General features: G+C 35.6%; 1 protein-coding gene across 1 annotated transcript in view; it reads right to left on the bottom strand.

The window, feature by feature from the left end:
* Positions 1-19803, bottom strand: part of LOC114650457 (NADP-dependent malic enzyme, mitochondrial-like) — a 150947-nt gene that overhangs the window by 48894 nt on the left and 82250 nt on the right. The window contains exons 5-7 of the mRNA XM_028800102.2: positions 12984-13059; positions 7388-7549; positions 3608-3711 (exon numbers count right to left, since the gene is read on the bottom strand). Coding sequence (XP_028655935.2) covers positions 3608-3711; positions 7388-7549; positions 12984-13059 — 342 coding nt within the window. The remainder of the gene's footprint in view (positions 1-3607; positions 3712-7387; positions 7550-12983; positions 13060-19803) is intronic.

Below are 19803 nucleotides of genomic sequence, written 5' to 3'. Positions count from 1 at the left end.
TACCAATTTTTAATTGCATTTTTCTGCATCCAGCTGATCAGCTTCCCATAAGCATATCTTAATTCAAAGAAAAAACTCCTGCCAATATGTTGGCATATGGTTTGAGGGATGTTCAGCTGAGTGGTACAGACGGTATTGAAAATGGTATCAATTGAAGATTAAAAATTTTGAAAATCATATGAGAATAAAACCACCTAATGTTTTGGTTTTGCATAAAGTACATTGTCAAATGACTCACTTTTGGTTTGGTTGTGTGAAGATTATGCAATTCTATTTAAGGCATCAATCTGTAAACATCTGATTTAAAAGACATGCTATTTGCAGCTAATGTACAAAATAATGCAAAAAATAAATAGCTTGACTAGAACGTACAGTACAATTCAGCTTCCCATAGATATTCAAAAATATGATGATACTTAGAAACACATTGATATTTTAAATACTTTACATGGCCATCCATCCATCCATCCATTTTCCAACCCGCTGAATCCAAACACAGGGTCACGGGGGTCTGCTGGAGCCAATCCCAGCCAACACAGGGCACAAGGCACGAACCAATCCTGAACAGGGTGCCAACCCACCGCAGGACACACACACACACAAACACATCCACACACCAAGCACACACTAGGGCCAATTTAGAATCACCAATCCACCTAACCTGCATGTCTTTGGACTGTGGGAGGAAACCGGAGCACCCAGAGGAAACCCACGCAGACACGGGGAGAACATGCAAGCTCCACACAGGGAGGACGCGGGAAGCGAACCCAGGTCCCCAGGTCTCCCAACTGCGAGGCAGCAGCGCTACCCACTGCGCCACCGTGCTGTCCTACTTTACATGGCCACAATTTAAATGATGTTTACTTTTAAAAAATTCAATATTTTTTATCTGTTGACTCTTTATGCTGAAGTAAGAGTAGAATATTCTCAAAATTCTTTTTTTTTTTTAATCAAGGTTGCTCACTAGTTTCTTAATTCCAATTTTAATTTCCCCATGGCCAGGGAGGCCTAAAAAATCCAAATATTAGCACTCTGTCAGGTTTTAAAGCAACAAGTTAACCAGTTCTTTTCCCACTAATCCATAGCCACTGCACTTGCATTCACTCTCTTTCCCCCCTCCCAATGCACTGTCCTCTTCCAGCTCACTGTCTCCAGTGTGATAAAGAACGCCCACCCATTTGGGACATTTACATTTATTACCACGTAATGCCTGATCCCTGGAATAAATAATTCCAGAAGGCAAGCATAGTCTTTCTAGAAAAGATCAATTCCAGAAGGTTACTACAGCTGCAATCACACAGTCCACCCCTGCTTAAACTTCCCTTTATCAGTTTGCCCGCTGCAATAATATTTTTTTTTATCTCTTTAGTTTGCTTTAATCTGCTGCACCTTTGTATCACTGAAAGTCAGTTTAGTCTCAACTAACTTCTGTCAGTCTACTCATATGTTGTTTTGGTTTTTGGTTTATTACAATTCCACAGTTATACATTATTTTTGTAACTACAGAATTAAAGTTACTGAAATGTCCGATTTTATAAATTACTGAAACTTAACAATATTGTACCCAAGCACCAAGATGAGAAATAAAGACATCACATAATCCTTTTCATTTATCCCTTTGTCATTTAGTCATACTTCCTGTATTATTGTATAGCTACAAGTTATTGATAAACTAAAAAAAAAAAAACTATTTTTAAGGTTGAGATAACCTTTACCTACAGTATTTTTATAACAATAAGGTTGTTGCCTGACTTTCCACATTCTGGCCTTGAGAGTGAATCTAACAAGGGCCATGAGGGCCATCCTCAGTGTAATGCTCCATCTGAAACTTTCACAAATGGTAAAACTTTTACATCAATTCCAATCCTTCATGTTCCATTTTTGTGCACATACAGCAATTTCTCCCTCCCTCTCTCTAAACACTTCTCCAAACTTGCATCCTTCCAATCTCTGCTGCAGAATTCTAGACTCTTTTAAATCCACATTGACATCAGCCTGGAAAGTCCACCTCTGACAAAAGTAATCCTATAAGTCCCATATGACTTCGGCTTTAGGCACATTAGTATTGTCAGTCTGCCTGCCATAAATCAATAATTAAAGCTGTGGGGTTGTTTTGGATCACTTACTGAAATGTGGGATTTTGAATGTTATGTAACATTTTTAATATGCATATGTGTACTAAAATAAAAATGCCAATATTAATTTTAAAATCATGATTACAAGTGACTGTTGGCCACAAAAGTGATGCACAATGTCTTTGACAATTGTAAAGATGTAAAACACTTTGAAAACCACTCCTCTAGAGGACAGTGGAAAAATAATGCATCTGAAAACTGTCCATTTTTGTTTCCACACCTTGTGATAATAATTGCTGTGAGAGTAAGCAAAACGTTTCTATTTTGGCAACACATTTGGCAACACATCCTTGACAACACATGCTTTCAACAGTGGTGTCCAAAAAAAATATAAATGTAAGGATATAAAAGCAAAGCTTTCATGTGGTCAGAAGTTTTGAATATTTGACGATTGTCACAGTGCATTTCTGTTCTCTTTCTCCTTCTTACATTCTGTAACCAGGATTTTGTCCTGGATACCTGCTGTTTACCTGTTCTACATTCAGGATTATTTGGCATCTTTCTGGGTCTTTGTCACTTAATCGTGCTCTGCAATTTGCTTGATGCTCAACAGATGTCACTACTCTTGTTTTCTGCCATTATGATGGTTATCACTTGGTTTTTCAATTATTTTGCCATAAACACATGGCCACAAGTCATTTTGACTTCCTATACTTACATTTACAAAAGCTTGATGTTCAATAAACATAATACTTAAATTTGATTATAACTGAACACATACGTACTATGTTCTGGGAGATTATCAATAGATGGGCTTGCAGGGATAATGGTTTTATAACAATATACTTTTCTGTTTGTCTTTAAAATTGCCACTATATTGCCTCAAGCTAAAATGTTTTGGATTTCCAGAACATGTCAGACTATATTTTGGGATTACTTATTTCTTGTCTACATGCTTCATTGTCTTGAGTGCTTATTCATTCTTATTCTTTGTTGCTTAATTGCCTTCCGCAATGTGCCTGATGCTCAGCAGATGTTGCCACTCTTCTTTTTTTCTTTCTTTCATTATGGTGGTTATCACTTGGTTTCTCAATCACATTGGTGTAAACACACAACCACAAGTCATTGCTACCGGGATGTTGACAATTACAATTTGTTGAATTTCCAGAACATACTTGTCCTTTCAATTAAGACCAAGATCAAAAGATCAAAATTTTTGCAAGTTTGCAAGAAATCATGTGACAGATGGACAGATCTTAGCATTTTATATAAACAGGTGATCAAGGTTTGGTGAATTTTTGAACATGTACTATCACCAGATATCTAAATTGTTAACTCTCATAGTTGTTGAATTGGAACAAAGCAGTTCTAATAGACCCAAAAAAATAATCTGTCCCTTTAGTTTTACCCAACAACCTACTAGAGTGGCAAATTTGAAGTCTATGACCCACCTAAATGTGTCTAAAAATGTGTGATTGGAAGACAGGCAAACACTTACATATAAAATAGCTATATACAGCATGGTTACTTACTTATCTGTTACTGCTTGCATAAATTCATCCACCAGTTCATCATACTCTTTTCCTCGTACTCTCTTGTGTTTCAGTCCAATATACAATGGATCATTTAACAGTGTCTGCAGAAGAACACACATTTATTAAGCTACAATGGACATTTGCCCCCTTTGAAACTGTAAAGGAAGAAGCAAGTTCCAGGAATAATTGCAAATAATTAGGCATGTTCATTCATGCTACTTTCTTATGCTCATTTCCAGGTTAAAAAAAGGATAGCCACTAGAAATTTTTACTTTTCAACAATTTTGATATAGAATCAAATTCAACAGAGATTAGCCTTAATTTTTTCAAATAGTAAAATCCCCTATATAACATTTTTCAAACAATCAGGCAGTTAATTAAACACTTCAAAATTATACACATCAAAATACAATTTTGACTGTGCGATGTTTCACAGAGTGGCATTCTTTAGTCTCCATTTATTATGTACTATTGTGCCTATATTTTCAAGGTTGCAGTATATTCACACGTATATATATAGGTGTTTTTAAATGCTAGGCCACACATACAAATAAAATTAGTAATTTATATTGAGGCATTACTAAAATTATGATCATTTTTACTAGCTTTGTTGCTATGGTAACAGCAAAAACTGTAATTTTCAAATTGTAATGCTTGATAATAAAGGGAACATAGAGATTTATAGTAGTATAGTTTTTTTTACAGCTTGGGTTAATTTTGTGGCCTATTCAATATCAGCATAAAGTTTGGACTTTCTTGTCCATGAGTGCATGAAGAAGAAATGAGTAATTCTGGGTTTGACCAAGTTTGCTCTCATGTTGTTTCCTACCTGTACACTATGTTGCAAGGAGATACTTTTTTCCTAAAATGGCTCCACAGTGAATAAAGTGTGTTTAGAAAAATCCATTGATTCTAATGACTCTTTGCATGAAAAAGTGCTTTCCAGTTTACAACAACTCAGTCCATCAAGTTTGTTTAGTTAGCTAACAGCATGCGGTACCAAAATCTCATAAGTAATTTTTAAAAACTGTCAAGTTTTCTAGATTAGCATAAGCCTTCTTGCATGTTTAAATATTTATTTTATGTACTGTATTTATTTATTTTCTACAGTTTTACAAGTCAGCCTGACCCATCTTGTATTTGCAATTCTCGTTCTTTCTGCTTACATGTAGCACTTTGCATTTGTCTACATTAAATTGAATTTTCCATGTTTGCAGTTTTCAAAATCAATTAGGGTTTTTAACTGCTTGCCAAGTATGATAACTTGCAGAGGCTTACTGTAAGAGATCATGCCATTCTCCTATTTAAGAGGTTGATTTTTACCACTCTATACTTTGGAAGCCTTTCCTGTAGTATAATTTTTTTTTAAAAATTGTCAATTTTAAATCAAGATTCCATTATTTTGTAAATCTATTGCTTAATTACAACAGGTAACACTGCCTGTCTTTGAGGAACAAGTCAAACAGACTGAGGAAGGATACTACGGCCAGTACAGAAATAGAAAACAATATATAATAGTATCTTATACATAAACGTCTATATGTGGAAGTGTGTGTGTCTGTCTGTCTGGCCCAGAAGTGCGAGGCTACAGCATGAAGCTCAAAGAGCCGGCAAGGTAGCCCCAAGGTAACAAGTCGGAAGAAGAAAGAAGTATATGGCTACAGCATGAAGCTGAAAGAAATTGACTCCATCGCCAAAGTGAAACCGCCGACGAAACACAAACTCACTTAGACGCTAATACACAATCAAGGCGAGCACATCGCCAAAACAAAATCTCCAAGGAGAGAGAAACTCGCTTAGCCACTGATAGACAAGGGGGGGGCGAGCACATCCACAACAAAAAACCAAAAACTTTGCATTTCAATTGTTTTTCTGACGATTTCAATAGTTTCTAGGAGCCTAGGGTTTTACAGCACGGGCTTACACAGCTAGTATATAATAAACATCCATTTAGATAGACAGGACTTTAATTGTCCCCTGGGGGAAATTTGATTTTCTACGGAAGCTCAATAAATAAATAAATAAAAACACACACACTCACACTATGGCCTGAACACACACCAGGAAGAAAATTAGAAAGAAAGAAAACTTCTGACTTGGCAATTATAATCACAGTCAGGCATTATACAGGCATATTGTCATACGTATACAGGATTCCCAGTAGCATTTCCTGACACACTTCTGTGAAGAATTCATTAGCTGAAACTCCTCAGTGTTAATGTGTCAGTATGAACCTGCACTGTTCATAGTAATACTCAATTCTCTCCTTTGCTACTACATTCAGGGGGTCCATAATGCATCATACAACTAAGCCTGCCCTTTTTAATTAGCTTGTTAATTCAACAGGCCTCTCTTGAAATATGTTACCAGCCGAGCATAGAAAATAGCACTGGCCATCACAGAGTTGTCGAAGATGTGAAGGATGTCACTACCCACATTGAAGGAACGCAGTCTCCTATGAAAAAATCACCTGTTCTGTCCTTTCTTTCTTAGTTTCTCTGTGTTATGAGACCAGTCCAACCAGTCATTGATGTGAACCCCGAAGTACTTGTAGGATTGTACCACCTCTAAATCCACCCCTGAATAGTGACTGCACATAGAGACTCCTTGGTGGGGCGAAAGTCAATAATAATCAGTTCCTTGGTTTTGCTGATGTGAAGATGCAGACAATTCTTTCTGCACCAAGAAACAAAGTTGTCCACTTGAGCCCTATACTCATCCCCATCTTAGAGAATCTTGAAACACATATCAGCTGATAGTTGCCAATAAAAAAACCTACCAATGTATTACGTTAAGTTTTACTAATGCTTGTTACAAAAGAATTCAATAAGAAATGTAACTCCTTTCTTTGTTCATCCAACTGTCCATGTTCTGACTCTCAGAGAAATATCCAATTTCCTTTATATCTTAGGGCTTTTTAGATCTTTAGTCTCTTGAATATCTTTCATTTTCTAAAGTTGTTGCTCAAATGACCACAACTCTGCAGTGAATTTGCAGTTAGGTGAGTTTTTATTCCAAGAGTCTTAGATGAAAGAATACATATTACACCTTTTCCAGATGATAGGATTAAGAACCTTTTTTAGTGAGTAACTCTTCTTTGATGTTTGATTTATGTGATTGTATTAGGTGGACTACATAGGTGCTGATATTATAATCCAGCAATATAGCTGTGTTTTTGCTTTTTTGGTGCCAGAAAACAGGCATATAAATACACATATAAATAAATGTTTGTCAAAACATTAAAAAGTATAGGTCCAGGGTTTAAACCACACCATACAAAAAGCGATTCTTCCTTTCGTCTCCAATGTCTGAACTCACAAAAGTGGCAAGTTGCATTATGTTAAAAAAATATAATTCAACAGCACTAATTTAAATTTTAAAATAAAATGTACATTATACAGTTTATCAAAGTTTAAAAACTGTCAAAAAGGAAGGCACTAAAAATAAACCAATAATTACTGTATTTAAGTAACTGTAATTGTAAATAAATTAAGATATTTGTGCTCCACCAAGTTTCACCTCTGCTTAAGCATGCCAAACACAGATTTTCCAGTGTTGACAGGAAAAAAACTTGCTAACTTAATAACCAAAGTCTGCCCAAGTTAAGGTTTTGTTACAATTACTAAACAATAGCTAGACTAATACAAACATTTTAAAAATGTATTATAAGGTTGTGAATTGATGTGAGACCAACAGTTGCATTACTTTTAATGATGTACTTGCTCTCCACTGAAGGAAGAACAACAATCTAGCTTGTTTATATACAAAAAGTGTTACCTGATTGTCTGTACCGACATCTAACAATACAGGAAGACACTGCTGGGGATTGACCCCTCCACATGCTGTGTAGAGAGCCAACTTTCCAACAGGAATTCCCATGCCATAGCTCCCAAGGTCTCCCAGGCCCAAAATACGTTCTCCATCAGTCACAACGATGGCCTGCGAAAATAAATTAATAAATAAATAAACATATGTATGAGAGTTTTAGGTCACCAAAGAAAAATATTTCTAAAACTACTCTGGGTAGTTAAGTGTTTATTTGCTTGTGAAAACAAAAACAAGTCACTATTTCCTATAACCTCTCTTGGAATGTAAAACTGAAACAGCTTGTTTTGGAGCATTGCTGTTTAATTTTTTCAAGTAGTTGTGTGATATATTGTTCTAAGCTTCTGCTGGTATTTTCCACAACACTTCTTTTGAACTGGGTCGACTTCTGTTCTTTTGCCTGCCCAAATGATAGAACACAGCTTCAATTATGTACGTATGTTGAGATTTAAAACATGACATAGAAAAAGTAATACTTTTAATGTTCCCTGACCATACACAGATTTCCACTACAAGAAGGTTATGTGTTTGGCATTGCTTATCATGCCTTAACATGATGTTTTTGCCAGTAAGTCATCTTGCCAAAGGTGAATTGTGTCAATTTTAACCAGATCTACAGAACATTTAGCTCAACTGCTCCTCCAACCCATATCAGAACACATTCACCATGGTTCACAGAAGGCTACAGACAGGGATTAAAGTCATTCTCGGCAGCTCTCATTCTGACATAGTGTCTTTGTGAGTCAAACTTTAAATTATTACATATATTTCTCTATAAGACTTTTTTGTAACTGGTTGTTACTCCATGCTTTATATTCTTTCACACTCTGGAGCCTCATCTGCTTATTATTCTTTTACAACAAGTTTCTCAGCAGCACAAATGTCCTGCAAGACCTTGTTTTATGAATCATTTGCAGAGTTGAGACATGTTGAATCAATCAGATGCTGAGCAAGTACTTTACTGGATTTCTTTCCACCCCTTAAGATAGTGGTCTTTAACTACTGTTCTTAAGATGAAGATAGCCTTTTTGAGTCTTCCACTCAAACAGTCTTCCATTTTATATTTACACCTTGTCCATTTTCTTCAATTTGTTTCTTTTTATATCACCATGAATACCACATCTTAAGAATCTGGTTTGTTATTCTATTTCTTGCCCACTATAGCCTTGTTACAAAAGTGTTACCGGTAGTTTAGTCATTCCAAAGTCTTTACGACGTTCTACTTTGCCTTCTTTTCTTTGTCTTTTATTTCCGACCCTGCTTGGAGCTGAGAGCGCAGGAACTGTTTCTGACAATAGCATTAACACGAATGAGAAGTGATTGGACCGTGGACGTGGTTGTAAATTTTTGAGAGGGGGGCAGGACTTGTCAAAATCTCTTGGTAAAAAGACTTGTCTCGTGGGACCTGAAATTCTCTCTCACAGGAGCTGAAATTATCTCTGAGAAAGACTCATCCCAGGATTTCCTTTTATAATAGAGAGATATGCTGTAAGTGGAATGTTTAGGATGCCTCTGAGAGATTTTGGAACCAAACTTTTAGTGGTGTGACCATCTTATACAATATCAATATGTTTCTGAAAAACACTAGTATGTTGAACCATGTTAGCCATTATGAATGTAGTGAGAATTCAAGCAAAATGACATATTTTATTGGTTAACTAAAAAGATTACAATATGGAAGCTTTTGAGGAGCTCAGGCCCCTTCTTTGGGCAAGATGTAGTAAACACTAGAAACATGACTAATTTTATTTTATCTACATTTATTCTAATGTCATATAACATTTTTATGAGCCAATAGATACCTTCCGAACAGCTTCAAAATACTTTTTTTAGTTGCCCTAAGAGTTTTACATAGCACTGTGTATTGATAGAAAATATCCTAATAAACATAATACATGTAATACAAACATGCGTCCTTGAAAAGGAACATTACAAAGAATGACAGTGAGGAAAATGTCAGTCTCACTTTGTCATTCAGCTAGGTCTGCATCATAGAATTCACACCCCTTTACAGTATATTGAAAACCTGAACTTGGGGCCAACTGATACCTACTATAAGTATTCTAGAACATACTGTTTCCATGTTAAACATTTTATGACTATAGAGTAAAGAGGTAAGCTGAGAGAAAGCCCAATGAAAGAAAAAGATTTAAAGATAATAGAAATTTTGAAGTATGATGGTTTTTGAGTAGTAGATAAGTAGATAACCACTACAGAAATACTGAATAAAGTACACATATTTTGCCAATAATTTAATTTTTGTATTCATCTTTTCTAGTTATTTGTCTCTAACTATGCAAAAAAGTCACACTTCACATTCTGCATTGTGTCTCACTGTGAATGTTGTTATCATGTGATAATTTTCCTATATCTAGTATTTATTAAATTAATTGCACTCTTTATAAATATGTGCAAAACATACAAGATATAAGGAAACTATATTCTTTTATCTAAATAAAATTATTGCCATGCCTAAATACTCTACTAAGTAAATCCAGCCAATATTAAATCAACATTAAAATTCCACTTTAAAGTTACAGTTTCTACCAATTAGTTTTATAACCTCTTGTACATCACACTTCATTATGGATCAAATGCAAGTCATGTTGAACAAAGTCAATAAGTTCTTCCACTATTTTTTTTAGCTCAGTACACTTGTTAATTAATTTCATATGAAAAGAAAGTGTTCTACAAAACATGCAGAAAACAATTAAAACAATTGCTTAAACACTTGCTGAAAATTAAGGCTATAGGTACAAGATTGTCATCTGTATGATAGAACAGACAATAACCAATCAGTGTCCACAAATTCACTATAGAACAGACAATAACCAATCAGTGTCCACAAATTCACTATAGAACAGACAATAACCAATCAGTGTCCACAAATTCACTATAGAACAGACAATAACCAATCAGTGTCCACAAATTCACTATTTGCTTTACCAGGTTGGCAGAAGTTTCACATACAGAGTATGTACCAACTGTTCTGTAAAATTTCATAATTGGTTCCAGAAATCTTCAGAAAAAAAAATAAACAGTAACCAAACTTAGCTTAGTTGTGCTCAGTTCATAACTGCTTCAGCTTTAAAGAGAGCTTTTTGCTCTACAACTTTCATCTGTACCACTTGGTTCTCTTTTACTTTATCTGTGTCATGTTAAGCCAGGTTCCCTCCCTTCTCTTATATTTAAGTTTATTTTTTATATCTTTTTTGTTGATTTTTTATTCATTAAATTACTATTGCTTAGAGTATAATTGCTGTTTCAATTATTTATCTAATTATGTATTCCCAGTCATTTGCTTGTCTATTATTTAGCTTCTATTTGGATAATCTTGTTCTCTGATGTTCTTTGTGCTTTGTAGGTGGACCTGCAAGTGGCAGGGCTACAATTCCCTTACCATTAAGGAACCGACCTCTCAGCCTATAAAGGCTGTGCGGTGAAGTGAATTGCTTATAGATCATTTGAATGTGTTTTGATGGAGTTTTTGTACTATGAGTATTGATTTACTCTGGTTGCTGAAAATTTCAATACTCATCACTAATTTTCATTACCAAATGTTTGTGTATGGACTTAGCCACTGTGAATTTCCTTTTAGGCAATTTTTTTACCTTATTGGATTTTGGAGTATTTTATTTTTTTCATTACTGCAAATAAATGTATTTTTATATGATGATTCTTTTTATTGCCCTTTCTTATACAAGCCAGGGGTTGAGGGTGGTGGGACATTTTGAATATTTTTTGGGACACTGCCATTATTTTAACTCTTCTGAAGACAAAGCCCAATTTGACCAGATGTAGACCAAAGCTAGGCATTGACAGAGAATCCTAACAATTTGTACAGAATTGAACAGTTCAACCTAGCACTGAAAAACTTTGCAAATAGTGAATGAGCATCAGAGGAATGCATTTAACAGCTTCACAACTGACTGATTATAATACATTTGTAGTCTACTTATTATTATTGTGTCTTTTAAAACATGGAGGTAAGAGGGTTTGCATAAACGTTGGCCTGGTAGTTTGCACGTATGCTAATGTATTCACTGCAGTGGACTGATGTTTTTTGCTGGGTTAGTTCCTGTCCTACTCCTGGTCCTCCATAGTGGTGTGGGAGAAGAAAACAAGAACTTTTCAGCAGTTAAATAATAAAATAAAAAGTTACTCCCGTTGTGAAGAGCTGAAGAAGTCTGGCAGAGGTGAAAAATTGAAAAAAAATTGACGATGTGGGATCTTAAAAAGTTTATAACTGAGATGCAATATTACTGGATTATGTTACTTGGATTACTAATTTAAATCCCAGGAGATGTCCACAAGAAAACACAAATCATGCAATTTTTTGCACTTGGAGTGAATTATTTTTCAAATGTACTGAGTTACATGAATAAGATTTTTAAAGTGAAATACATTTTCTTAAAAAGAAACCAGAAGTGCAACACTGACAGAACACTGTGTTACAATTCCTGTGTCTTTATTTAATTACCTGAGGTTGTGTTACCTTCAGATTTACACCCATCTTCCAGTTTTCTGCCCGCATTAACGTTCTTATAGTATTAATGGAGAAAGGCACTGACCTCAGTCAACTGACTGCTCCAACAACCTGCCACGAATGTCAGTGTTTATTATTGCCAGGGCCAGAGGGTAATGAGCAGCCCTGGGCTGGCATATGTATATAGACACACAAACCAGATATGTTTCTTTTTTGTTTTCTTACTTTCTTCTACTGAAATCTGTATTTTAGGTTCATATAAAGCTAGAGTTAAGGGGAGGACTTGAACACAGCACAAGACAAGAGAAATCCAAACATTTTTCCACTGTTATTTTCAAAGTTTCTCACCACATTACAAAAGCACACTCATATGTAAAAAGGCTAATTACACATGAATAGTAATCAGTCATAAAAAGTTAGAAGTAATAATTAATACAAGTAAAGCCATTAAAATGTGCACGTTCTGATGTTTTGGTAATAGTTAGTAATTTCAAAATCAAATATCGAGTAATGAATGACAAGTGTTATTTTTAGATATTTGCATGTTTCTACTTTACTAAATACAGAATCCATTTTTGTGTTTAATTTTTTCTTCCTCAAATGCCAGATCCAAAAAGCGGCACTGGGTTTTCTTTACTTTTGCACTTGCTTTTCTAACTGTTCAAATGTTTAATTGAAATGCCTGCTCTAGACTGAATTTTACTTATTATTAAAATCAGCCAGAACAACAGACTGTAATGCAAAAGTACACAATAGCATTGTGCGTCTAAAAATTTCAAGTATGTATATACCCTTATATTCCAAAATATTAAAAGTTCTTATTTTGATGTGTTATTGATCAGAAAGTTTATTTAACACTCTGAAAACAGCTGCATAGGCTATTTTTCACAATCATTAATTACTATATAAAATTTGCACATATGTACCATTATTTAATAATCAATTAAATTTTCAACAAATTCGTACTTTCAAACTGAATGTGTCATGAGAAAGCATGGGGCTACAAATTTTCACAACAGCTTCTGATATTTATATACTACTCAGAAAAGGCTCCGTTTGTACCTTGATGTCATCCTCTGGCCATGAATTCAGCATTGTAGCAATATGACCTTTATCATGAATAGTAATGAAGAGACCTCTGAAAAAAAGAAAAAATATAAGCTGTTAATAGTGCATGTTATACATTTCCCTGAAAAAATTACCAATTCTACAAAGGTGGTATCTATTACAAATACATGTAGATTTGTTTTTTGAATAAGGCTGCAGTACAAGCATGTGATTGGTTTCTCGATTTTAATCCATCGTTGTTACAACACAAATACATAACATAATGAATCCCAGAATATAAAAGCTCACTTTTAGCTCTATGCTAAATCACAATTTACAGCTTTTTAAATTATTTCACCGACTTGAAGTTTAAATTACAATGTATTCAATATAACTCAGTAAGACATACATTACTATATTTTATTCAGATCAGTCACCCCCATTACTACAAATCTACAGAGCATGTAAATATAAAAATTTAATATGAAGTAACCACTCAAAAGTAATTAAATATCCAAAAGGTCAGCAATGGTTCAGAGTGTCAATGTACTGAAAGCAACATTAACATATATATATATATATATATATATATATATATATATATATATATATATATACAGTATATATATATATATATATATATATATATATATATATATATATATATATATATATATATATATATATATATATATATTAACAAATTTTAAATTGCTCATTATAGAGTGAATTTAATTTTTGGTAAACTTAAGTGAATCAGGACATCCTTTTCCCACTGTGTTATAGTATTCGTTAGGATTCCTCCAGTGGAGCAAGATAAGATGGTATGCTTCCAGTGTAGTTTAAGAAATAATGTTCATTGTGTATATCCTTATCATAGCTAGAAAAGTATAATGCACAAACCAAATGTTTAATAGGTTTATAGGGTCATTATTGTCACGTATACATAGTACCATTAAAATTCTTACTTGCATATGTTAATGAACAGGTAACATGTTGCTACTTCAGAACAATGACTGGTGGGTAAAACTAGCAGGCAAGGCAGATGCACTATTATTAAGGGGCCAAGCATTTTTATTTTATACTAGCAGTATTTATTATTTATCTTTATTGTGTTACACCATTACAATTTAGTCACAAAATTTAATAATCAAGGTATTGATAAGAATAGAGCTTCAGTTTATTACTATATCTAATACTTTTTCAGGCAGGCTATAAAAATATAATTCCTATTTCTATATCCATATAATAACATAACAAATTAATTAAATATGGTTTATGGATTATAATTCCAACTATTTGTATACATATCCAAAGCTTTAATAACTGGAGATGCTAGAAAGAAATGCATTGATTACTGGAACCAAACTATACTCTGCTGAAGTTTGAGTCAGAAGAAAGATCGCGTAATATTTCACCTAACACACAGAAAAGTGACTAAGAAGGTGAGAAGAGAAAAGGTTGTTTCACAGATCATATCAAGTACAGGTAAGAATATTTTGTTATGTTTCACTAAATTATATTTGATTTACACTTTTCTTTACATTTACTTCCTAAATGTGAAACATTACAACTAAATTAAATATAATTCAACTGATAAATCATTTTCAATTAACTTTATCACAGTATATTGTGTTTAATTATATGAAACATCTATACAGTTCAAATATGTTAAATTGAATAGAAGTTAGACTTGGCTTAAATAATGGCAATGAAAGCTACTGTAGTTAGTGGGGTTCTTAATTAAAGGATACTCTTTCATGAATTATTTGAATTTTAGCATTTTTGGTAGTGAATGTTATTAAATCTTCATGTAATGCCTAAGGATAGTCACATGGTGCTTATTATTTTACTTCACTAGCAAATAACCTTATTATTAAATATCTGTATTTTAAAAATATAGTTAAAATAACTGCATAAAAATTATTCACATTATATTCATTATTCTTTTGCATTGATATTCTGAAATTTTGGCTCATAGTCACAGGGGATGCACAAACCAGTGTGTTTCTTCGTGCTGGTCCCAAGCCCGGATAAATGGGGAGGGTTACGTCAGAAAGGGCATCTGGTGTAAAATTTTGCCAAATCAATTTGCGGACAACAATACAAATTTCCATACTGGATCGGTTGAGCCCCAGGTTGACAACGACCCCCACCAGTACTGTTAGCAAACAGGGTGCTGGCAGAAATTGGGCTACTGTTGGCCGAAGAAGAAGAAGGAAAAGAAGAGGAGGAGACGTTTCTAGAGGCAGGAGGAGAGGAGGAAAGTAAAGAGAGTGTAACTGAGGGTAGGAACTTTGAATGTTGGCAATATGACTGGTAAGGGGAGAGAGTTAGCAGATATGATGGAGAGAAGGAAGGTTGATATATTGTGAGTGCAAGAGACTAAATGGAAGGGGAGTAAGGCCAGGTGGATTGGAGGTGGATTCAAATTGTTCTATCATGGTGTGGATGGGAGGAGAAATGGAGTAGGGGTTATTCTGAAGGAACAGTATGTAAAGAGTGTTTTGGAGGTGAAAAGAGTGTCAGGCAGAGTAATGATTATGAAGCTAGAAATTGGAGGTGTGATGATGAATGTTGTTAGTGCATATGCACCGCAAGTTGGGTATGCATTGGGTGAGAAAGAAGATTTTTGGAGTGAGTTGGATGAAGTGATGTACAGTGTACCCAAGGTACAGAAAGTGGTCATTGGAGCGGATTGTGAATTTCCCCTTGGGATTAATAAAGTATCTATCTATCTATCTATCTATCTATCTATCTATCTATCTATCTATCTATCGATTTCAATGGGCATGTTGGTGAAGGTAATAGTGGAGACGAGGAGGTGATGCGTAAGTATGGTGTCAAGGAGAGGAATGAGGAAGGTCAGAGGATAGTGGATTTTGCCAAAAGGATGGACATGGCTATGGTGAATACGTATTTTAAGAAGAGGGAGGAACATAGGGTTAAGTACAAGAGTGGAGGAAGATGCACACAGGTAGATTACATCCTATGCAGAAGAGTTGATCTGAAGGAGATTTAAGACTGCAAAGTGGTGGCAGGGGAAAGTGTAGTTAAGCAGCATAGGATGGTGGTCTGTAGGATGACATTGGAAATCAAGAAGAGGAAGAGAGTGAGGGCAGAGCCAAGGATCAAATGGTTGAAGTTGAAAAAGGAAGACTGCAAGGTTGAGTTTAGGGAGGAGGTGAGACAGGCACTGGGTGGCAGTGAAGAGTTACCAGACAGCTGGGAAACTACAGCAGACGTAGTAAGGGTGACAGCAAGAAGGGTGCTTGGCGTGACATCTGGAAAGAGGATGGAGGAAAAAGAAACCTGTGTGTGTGTTGAGCAGTGAGTTGAGCAGATGGAAAGAGTACTTTGAGAGGCTGATGAATGAAGAGAACAAGAGAGAGAAGAGGTTGGATGATGTGGAGATAGTGAATCAGGAAGTGCAATGGATTAGCAAGGAGGAAGAAAGGACAGCTATGAAGAGGATGAAAAATGGAAAGGCCATTGGTCCAGATGACATACCTATGGAAGCATGGAGGTGTTTAGGAGAGATGGCAGTGGAGTTTTTAACCAGATTGTTTAATGGAATCTTGGAAAGTGAGAGGATGCCTGAGGAGTGGAGAAGAACTGTACTGGTGCCAATATTTAAGAATAAGGGGGATGTGCAGGACTGCAGTAACTACAGGGGAATAAAATTGATGAGCCACAGTATGAAGTTATGGGAAAGAGTAGTGGAAGCTAGGTTAAGATGTGAGGTGATGATTAGTGAGCAGCAGTATGGTTTCATGCCAAGAAAGAGCACCACAGATGCAATGTTTGCTCTGAGGATGTTGATGGAGAAGTTTAGAGAAGGCCAGAAGGAGTTGCATTGCGTCTTTGTGGACCTGGAGAAAACATATGACAGGGTGACTGGAGAGGAGCTGTGGTGAGGTCTGCAGTAGGAGTGATGGATGCATTCAAGTTGGAGGTGGGATTACATCAGGGATCAGCTCTGAGCCCTTCCTTATTTGCAATGGTGATTAACAGGTTGACAGACGAGATTAGACAGGAGTCCCCGTAGACTATGATGTTTGCTGATGACATTGTGATCTGTAGCACTACTCGGGAGCAGGTTGAGGAGACCCTGGAGAGGTGGAGATATGCTCTAGAGAGGAGAGGAATGAAGGTCAGTAGGAACAAGACAGAATACATGTGTGTAAATGAGAGGGAGGTCAGTGGAATGGTGAGGATGCAGGGAGTAGAGTTGGCGAAGGTGGATGAGTTTAAATACTTGGGATCAACAGTACACAGTAATGAGAATTGTAGAACAGAGGTGAAAAAGAGAGTCTTAAGATTTGCACAGGGTGTGACGAGGATGGATAGAATTAGAAATGAATACATTAGAGGGTCAGCTCAAGTTGGACGGTTGGGAGACAAATTCAGAGAGGCGAGATTGTGTTGGTTTGGACATGTACAGAGGAGAGATGCTGGGTATATTGGGAGAAGGATGCTAAGGATAGAGCTGCCAGGGAAGAGGAAAAGAGGAAGGCCTAAGCAAAGGTTTATGGATGAGGTGAGAGAGGACATGCAGGTGATGGGTGTAACAGAGCAAGATGCAGAGAACAGAAAGATATGGAAGAAGATGATCCGCTGTGGCAACCCCTAATGGGAGCAGCCGAAAGAAGAAGAAGAAGCTCTGTGAAACACTGCTTCCTTAATTTGTTTATTTGACCATTCCAAAACAATGTTATTTTTATTATTTGATAATTCTGTTTCAGACTTGCTAGTAGGTTGCTCCAAAAAACACAAAAAGGTAGATTTTCATTTTGGTCTTAGATTTCCATCATTTGAAAGAAGTTTTTTGGGGGGGTGTCTTGTTGTTTTTTTTATCTACCTTTCATTACTCAGTGCAGGTATTTTGTCTGCTGGAATCCCTATTTCACTTTCAGGTGACTACTGCCTTTCTCTGACATTAAATAGCAATGGTCCAGTTCCTTACAGCCAGTTGAGCAGTTTTTAATCTGTCCTTCCATTTTGTTTTCTGATGTGATAGCTTGTGATGGCAACAATTTTGTATTCATATCAGTCTGCTGGACCTTATCTCACTAGCATCTTCTAAGTACTGTGTGTCTGTGAAGTCGTTAGTCCTTGTCCTTGCCTACCACCTCACAGCCAATGGGCAGCAGCCACATCTTCCTAATCTTTGTAGCTAGTCCACTTGCTAAGTGTCAGCTTCCTTATGATTCCTTTCAGTCTGTGGGCTGCTGCTCAAGTGCAACAGCTGGGAGTTTAGGACACTGATTTGTTTAAATACAAGTTTTTCTAATTCGGACAAATGGTACAAATGTAACTTTGACAATGATCCCATCAGTCTAAAGGAAAAAAAAATAAATTAGTGACTGACGTTATTCTTTATTCACCCAGCTGGTTTGTGACATCTCCAATATAGGTTATTTCACCTTTTGGCATAATAACACTGGAGGTCAATGATTATCACCTTACAATTCTTTTGCCTTAGAGTGGGTGGACATAAGTGGCAGAATATTGTAGTAATTAATGGTGAAAATGTTAAGCACAGTTATACAACCCTATTAAACCCCCAATGCTATTATGGGAAATCACTATTTGACCATGTTGCCTTTTCTAAAAAACATTATTCACAATATTAACATTTTATTTACAAAGTGTACTTCTAATTTGCTCTGTTTATGAGTCTGATATTGTAATAGCATTCACTTTGCAAATCACTTTGTAATGGCTGTCATGCACATGCGCATGGGAGGCAGCTAAAGGGCTAAAAAAAAGGATAATTCATTCCAGATCAGGGGGTGGCGAATGCACTGATCATTTATTTTTCCTCGGCAGACCAACCACGGGAAATTCTACCTGGGCTCAATGATGTAATTTCCGGTTCTGGGGCCTGATGATATCACTTCCAGTTCCGGCCCAGAAAATATCACTTCCAGTTCTGTCCCAGATGACATCATTTCCACTGACTGGCTTTAAACCCGCCATGTTTTGTCTATCTCACCAGTTCTGTTTTTAACTAGTGTCTGTTAAAACCATTTGAACAAATCTTTTGCTTTTTGACAGCCTACTTTCAAGTATATGGGTGGCTGCCCCCAAACCTTTCTGGTGAATTATTTAACATGGTACATACATTTAGTGACATGACATAAAATGAACATAGGTTCACTGATGACCTGATTTATTCATTATATGAGCACTAAATTTTAAACATCTGAAGCTAAAAAATGTGATCTTCAACACAAAAACTCATATTTCTTAAACATTTCTCAGAAAAAATTGTATGTCCTTATACAAGTCCCTCCCTGCTCCTGTTAAAGCAACTATTACAAAGTAAAATGCAACAAAGATGAGAGTTAAATAGTAGATGGAAAGAATGAAGTGCAACTATGCGTCACTACTTAAGTACTTAAAATACTGACATCAGAGCTGCTCCCAATTTATAACAGAAGGGAAACTGAAAAGCACCATACATTTTGTAATTGCTTGTTTCACTTCAGTCCACTTTTTCAATATATTTAAAATAGGTTAATAAGTTAAGTAGGGAAGCTTTTAGAAGCAAAGTAGTGGTCAACATGCCATTACATGACAAATTCAATAAGCTTAGTTTATTGTTCTGTTTCATTGTTGCTATGTAACACAAATAAGAGAATTAAAGAGAAGATCAGGCCTGTAATTTCAGTCAAATACTTTTCTGACTCCAGAATATATACCGTATACTTGGTTAAACATTGTTTTATTTATACACTAATAACAGATCCAAAAGTACAGTAAAGACATTCCTTTTATAACTTTTTAAGATAAAAGTTTTTGTTTTTCAGCTACAAGTGTGGGTAAACTT

The sequence above is a fragment of the Erpetoichthys calabaricus genome, chromosome 4 (genome assembly GCF_900747795.2).
Source record: "Erpetoichthys calabaricus chromosome 4, fErpCal1.3, whole genome shotgun sequence".
NCBI classification, from domain to species: domain Eukaryota; kingdom Metazoa; phylum Chordata; class Cladistia; order Polypteriformes; family Polypteridae; genus Erpetoichthys; species Erpetoichthys calabaricus.
The sequence above is the reverse complement of the archived record's forward strand: the minus strand, read 5'-3'. Positions and strand labels throughout refer to the sequence as shown.